The following is a 6,702-nucleotide window of genomic DNA, read 5'->3' as shown; positions in this document are numbered from 1 at the left end:
GCATTTTTAACAAATTACTTCCCCAAGTCGTCCCCCGCGTGTGTGTCGCAGCAAATTAAACCGCATGCGATTCATTCTGCCACCAAATAATAAATCTTCATGTCTTCTCTTTTGGCAAGTGTGTTTGTCTTGTCTGTTTGACAAGTTAATGAATGCCTTCTTCGTTTTCTTTGCTTTTTAATATTTTCTTATTCACTATATGGCTTCCACCAAGATAGTCACGTTGTTCTGAGTATGGCGGGTGCGAGCACAACCATAGAGGCTGACTTAAACAATTCTTATGCACGGCTTACTCTTGCCGAGGAGGAGGAAGGGGGGATAATTGTCGCGGGGGCTGAGGATGATGAACGCGAGGAGCCCAAAAGTGATTTCCGTTACTGCCTTGTGGGTAGGTTCTTGACGGACAAGGTGATTAATTTTCCATCCATGAGAGCACTATGGCTTCGTTGTGGAGGCCTGGCAGAGGAGTTTGTATTAAAGATCTGTCGCCTACACTATTTCTCTTCCAATTCTTTCATGAAATAGACATCAACAGAGTGATAGACTCAGGGCCTTGGACATTTGACCAACATATCCTCATCGTTCAGCGTCTGGGGGCAGAGGATCAACCTCAACATGTACCTTTATTTTCTACATCCTTTTGGACCCAAATCTACAACCTTCCTATCGGATTTCAATCAAAGAAAATCCTACAGAGCATTGGTAATTATGTTGGCAAGTTTGTGGAATCGGATGAAAATAATCTTAAAGGGATTTGGAGGAACTATATGAGGATCCGGGTGGTCATTGATGTTAGGCAGCCCCTCAAGCGTAGGATGCGTCTCAAGAAAGCAGGTGGAGATTGGATGTGGGTGGATTTCAAATACGAAAGGTTGAATGTGTTTTGCTTTATCTGTGGTCTCCTTGGTCACACAGAGAAAAGTTGTCCATTTTTGTATGAGAGTACTACGACTACTATTACTAAGCCGTATGGCCACTGGATGAAGGCGTCTACACGAAGAAATTTGATGAACGCCGGCGATCGCTGGCTGCGGTCAACTCCACCAGGGGAGGAGGAGATGAAATTTGGAAGCTGCATTAATTCCGGTGAGGCTATGACAGTTGATATGGAAGGCACCACAAATCCAGGCTTGAATAAGGGCAATAATTATGAGGGGGGAGACATTACTGGGATTGTGGATACTATAGTAGGATCTCAACATTTTTTGACAAAACGTGGTCAACTGCTTGATAAAGGAAAGGAAGTGATGGCACCTCCTAATGTTTTGAGTCAACTGCAGGAATGTGGGGAAGAGTTTAACTCAGGTATTATTGTTATAGATGCTAAACGGAGAAGGGCTCATGGTGCAATGCAGCTAGAAATGGGGAGTGATGAGACTAAATACACCCAAGTGATGGATAATGTGGGTGGTTCAAAAAACGAATTAGCGGTGGGTCCTGGTTCACAGGCCCACCGAGAGCAATGAGTTGCTTAAGTTGGAACTGCGGTGGGCTGGGCCACCCACGGACAGTTCAGGTTTTGTTGGAATTGGTCAGAAGTAAAAAGCTGAATTTTATATTTCTAATGGAAACTATATGTAGTAGAGAAAAATTAGAGAGCTTGAAGTTTAAGTTGGGCTTTGATAATTTGTTTAATGTGGATAAAGTGGGCCGAAGTGGTGGGCTTGCCCTTTACTGGAAATCTTCACACAATGTTAGGCGTCTCAAATTTGGGCGTAATTTCATTGATGTCTGAGTTGAAAATGAAAACTCTAGAACGTGGTGGTGTACAGGGTTCTACGGCTTCCCTGAGTTGAGCAAGAGGCGAGATTCTTGGGAGCTACTTCGCTCTTTATCCTCCCTTTCTTCTTTACCGTGTGTGTGCATTGGAGATTTCAATGAGCTCCTGCATAACAGTGAAAAGTGTGGCAGATGTCAGCAACCAAATTGGAAGCTTAAAGGCTTTCGTGCGGCTGTCTCAGATTCTGGTTTGGTCGACTTAGGCATGAAAGGCTATCAGTACACATGGGAGAGGTCTCGGGGCACGGTTGATTGGGTGGAGAAGAGATTAGATAGAGCTCTGGCTTCCAGCACTTGGCTCTCATTTTTTCCGAAAGCTAGAGTAGTGAGTCTGGAGGCAATGTGTTCCGATCACCTGCCAATTTTTCTAGACCCATTCTCGCACCATCCTTATCCTAGGATTAAGAGGTTCAAGTTTGAGAATGTTTGGCCTCGTGAGTCGGATTGTGTGGAGGTTGTTACAAAGAGTTGGGAGCGTTCAGGTGGTCGTCCTATTCAATCTAAGCTTTTGTTTAGTGGAGCTGATCTTATGCGCTGGGGAGGTCATGTTGCTTGTGAGTTTATCAATCGGCTGGCTTCCTGCAAGTAAATAATGGGGTCTCTTAGGGGCTGTCGAGATCAAACGAGTGTGGCTGAATTTGTGGAAACAAGGAAGCGTTACAATGAGTTACTGCACAGCCATGAGGTGTTTTGGAAACAAAGGTCGAAGTCACTGTGGTTGAAGGAAGGGGACATGAACTCTCGATATTTCCACTCAACTGCCTCTACGAGGAAGTGTCAAAACATGATTGGGAGATTACGGAATAGCTCTGGTTAGTAGTGCTCAAATCCGACTGAGGTGAACTCTTTAATAGTGGAGTATTTCTCAAAATTATTTCACTCGGAAGGAAGTACTAGTGCATATATTATATCATTTGTTGCAACTACGATTACTGCTGCTCAGAATTAGGAGTTACTGGAGCCTTTCATGGCTACTGATGTTCGTGATGCGCTCTTTAGCATGCATCCAGATAAATCACCCGGGCCGGATGGAATGAACCCTGCAGTCTTTTAGAAATTTTGGCATATTGTTGGAGGTGATGTTACTGCTGCTTGTTTAAGTTTCATTGATAATTATGAATTCCCTCATGAGTTAAATGCTACTGCCATAGTGTTAATTCCAAAAAATTCTCAACCTGAGTATTTAGCTGACTTACGACCAATAGCATTATGTAATGTTCTTTACAAGATTGTGGCCAAGATGTTAGCTAATCGTATGAAGGCTGTCCTCAGCTCGATTATCTCAGAGAATCAAAGTGCGTTTGTCCCTGGGAGGGCCATCACTGATAACATCCTAATATTGGCAGAGATTATGCATTACCTAAAGCGAAAGCGGCAAGGGAGGACAGGGATTGCAGCTTTAAAGATTGACATGTCCAAGGCGTACGATAGGATCGAATGGAGTTTTTTAAAAGCTATGATGATGAAGCTGGGTTTTGCTGAGAGATGGGTTGAGCTAATATTACTGTGTGTTTCTACCGTCACTTATAAGGTTCTCCAGGGCAATAAGGAAGTGGGCCCAATTGTTCCTAGCAGAGGGCTGAGGCAGGGAGATCCCCTGTCTCCGTATTTGTTCATCATTTGTGCGGAGGGGTTGAGTTCTTTACTTCGCAAGCAAGAGAGGGCACGCTTGATGCATGGCGTTAGGGTAGCTAGGGGAGCTCCGTTAGTGACTCATCCTTTTTTTACGGATGATTGCTTCATTTTCTTTCATGCAAATGAACAAGAGGCTTGGCTCATCAAACAGTCGTTGGCTATCTATGGGGCAGCTTCGGGACAAGTTGTGAACTACAATAAATCTTTGATCTCTTATAGTGCAAATGTTCGAGCTGTCTCAGCTCAGCAAGTTTGCGACATTCTGGAGGTTGCAGCTACCAGCAACCATGGATCTTACCTTGGCTTGCCATCTTCTATTGGCCGAAACAAAAATGAGGCATTTCGCTTTATCCGTGACAAGGTTTGGCGTCGTCTCCAAGGCTGGAATCAGAAGCTGTTATCTAGAGCGGGGAAAGAAATCTTATTGAAAACAGTTGCACAGGCAATGCCGAATTATGCAATGAACTTATATCTTCTTCCTTTGGATCTTTGTAGAGAACTTGAGCGCATGATGAATTCATTCTGGTGGGGCAATCATCATAGTGGCAGTAGAGGTATAAATTGGTTGCGGTGGGAGAGGTTATGTAAGCCTAAAGCTCATGGTGGAATTGGCTTTAAGCAGCTGCACTACTTTAACGTGGCAATGCTTGGAAAACAAGGGTGGAGGCTTTTATCTCATCCTGATAGCTTGGTAGCGCGCATCCTTAAATCTAGATACTACCCGCTGACCTCATTTGGCAAAGCTACTGTGGGAAGCAATCCTAGCTATGCTTGGCGGTCTATGATTACCTAGGGCAGTCGCATTCAAATCGGTAATGGTCTTCAAACCACGATTAGTGGCTCTCCTTGGCTTCCAGATTTGGATCATGGATATGTTACTACTCCCCTACCTGATGCTATAATCAATGCTCTAGTAAGCAGCCTCATGTTACTAGGGCAACGCAACTAGGACTTGGATGCACTGACAGATATCTTTAATGAGAGAGATCGAGGCCTTATCACCAAAATTCCTCTAAGTAGTAGAAGAGATGATGATGTCTGGTATTGGTCTGCTGACTCTAAAGGTTTGTTTACTGTTCGTAGCTGCTACAAAATGTTAGTTTATCTTTCGGAGATTCCTTCTAGCAATATATGGCAACGAATCTGGAAGCTTAAAGTCCCTGCTAAAGTTAAGCATTTTATTTGGCGTGTGGGGGTTAATGTCCTGCCCACCGCGGATAATTTACGACGCCGTCAAGTTGAGTTAGCTTCTATCTGTCCCATTTGTAATGCAGCTGATGAATCTATTGTCCATTGTCTTGTGAACTGTTCTTTTGCTAAATCTTGTTGGTTATTGTCTCCAATTGGTTATGAGGGGGGTTGTGTGTATTTTGGGGATTGGTTGGAGAGAGTCTTTGCCCGTTGTAGTAGTGATGATTGTGACCTTGCTGCCATGATCTGTTGGAGCCTTTGGTTGAATAGAAATTCTAAGGTTTGGCAGAACAAAAATGGGAGGCTGTTAAGTGTTCTTAATCTAGCCGGCCAGGTTCTCTTTCAATGGCGTTTTGTGAGGAAGCTTCAGCTGTTTGATAACACTTTTGTTTCATCTTCTCATGGGGCAGTGTGTTGGCAAAGGCCTAGGGTGGGGTGGTTTAAATGCAATGTTGATGCGGCAACCTTTTCTTCAAGTGGCAAAACTAGTCATGGGGCTGTCATTCGTAATTCGGATGGGGCTTTCATAGCTGCAAGGAGTGATTGCTTTATGGGCAGTTTTGGTGCTCGGGAGGCTGAAGCTATTGGAGTGTGAGAGATCCTCAGCTGGCTCAAGGGATTACCCGTCTTTCCTATCATTGTTGAAATGGACAGCTTTCAAGTTTTCAATGCTTTGACTACTAATAGTTTTGGTCCTAATGGTTTCGGTCTTATTATTGACGATTGTAGAGCTCTTGCTCAATCTTTAGGAGATGTTACTTTCTCTTTTGTTAGGCGATCTGCGAACTCTGCTGCTCATTCTATTGCTCGGGTGGGGTATTCTTTGTCAGCTCCGGGGGAGTGGAGGCATGTTCCACCCCCGTGGTTGATTTCTAAGTTATCTGCTTAATGAAGTTTTATTTCCCTAAAAAAAAAATTACTTCCCAGTCTCTCTTATCCTACCACTAATTTTAATACTCAAATTAGGTCAATTGACAAAAATATAAATATTTGAAAGACTTTGAAATCATGTGTCGAGTATTAAAATTTGAAACAATTAAAAAATTATGTACAAAATCTTAAAATCTTTTGACTTTTTTGCTTTTTAAGACAACAATAGACATCAATGTTAAAGACTAATGAAAATACAACAACTTATACAAAAACAAAATGGGTGTATGTTGTGCAAATTTTAATGTACTCGCAAGCGCACGAATATATTGTAGAATAGATTAATGGAGACGAGTGTCGATCCCACGAGGAGGTGGATTTTAATTGTGTGTAGAATTAATTTTGTAAATGGGTGATTGGATTTGTGATAGAAATAATTTGGAATATGCTAAAACTTAAATTAAAATGGCGAGAATAAATTCTAAAATTGGAATTGAAATGGCGAGAAATAAATTGAAGAGAATTCTATTGAAATGTCGTACATGGGTATCTGGATCCGTATCAACATGCATCATGGGCTAAATAATCCTTATTAATGCCAATTAAATCATGAGGGGGGAATCCACACCTCATGAACCACGCTCTAATCAATACGGTGCTAAGGGCTTATCGTGCCAAATAATAATAACCTTGTACTAGGGGGCCGGTGAAACCAAGGCGGTACTAGACAAGATTAGTATTATTTGTCGACGAGAAGTCAAAACATCCACAAAAATTAGAGGGGAAGAGAAAATAAATTTACCAAATAAAGCCCATGACACATGTTGAGACTTCACCTTCAACCCAAGCTTGAAAGAAAATTAGCTACTCATAATTGAACTAGGGGCAAAATAGGAATTTATTAAAATACATAGAAAATACAAGATGGAGAAGGAATTACAGAAAAGGGAGTGCAAAAATGGATTCAGAGATATCAAATTGGGGGGGAGAGGCCCCCTTTTTATAGATACATGGAGTAAATCATGGCCATCGGATTAAAAACAGTTTGGACGCTCAGGATTGAGCCACATCATCAGTCAACAGTACACGGTTTGACCACGCGGGTGAACAGTAACACGGTTTGACCCGGCTTTGAACAGTAACGCGGTTTGGTTGAAAATAGTCCTGTGTAATGCATGTACCGTATGCGCAAGTTTTAGTCCACTAATATGCTGCCACGTCACCATC

General features: G+C 42.5%; 2 protein-coding genes across 2 annotated transcripts; both read left to right on the top strand.

Annotated features, from left to right (window-relative positions):
* Positions 1 to 1,462: 1,462 nt before the first annotated feature.
* Positions 1,463 to 2,368, top strand: LOC112096334. Its single transcript, XM_024179762.1, has 2 exons — positions 1,463 to 1,715; positions 1,773 to 2,368. Exons 1-2 carry the CDS (start codon positions 1,463 to 1,465, stop codon positions 2,366 to 2,368), a joined length of 849 nt encoding a protein of 282 aa, XP_024035530.1.
* Positions 2,369 to 2,371: 3 nt separating this feature from the next.
* On the top strand, positions 2,372 to 5,200 carry LOC112096333. The gene is made up of 4 exons (XM_024179761.1): positions 2,372 to 2,591; positions 2,856 to 4,105; positions 4,208 to 4,341; positions 4,498 to 5,200. Exons 1-4 carry the CDS (start codon positions 2,372 to 2,374, stop codon positions 5,198 to 5,200), a joined length of 2,307 nt encoding a protein of 768 aa, XP_024035529.1.
* Positions 5,201 to 6,702: the final 1,502 nt, after the last annotated feature.

This window comes from Citrus clementina, unplaced genomic scaffold (genome assembly GCF_000493195.1).
Source record: "Citrus clementina cultivar Clemenules unplaced genomic scaffold, Citrus_clementina_v1.0 scaffold_8, whole genome shotgun sequence".
NCBI lineage: Eukaryota > Viridiplantae > Streptophyta > Magnoliopsida > Sapindales > Rutaceae > Citrus > Citrus x clementina.
This window is presented reverse-complemented; position numbering and strand designations above follow the sequence as displayed.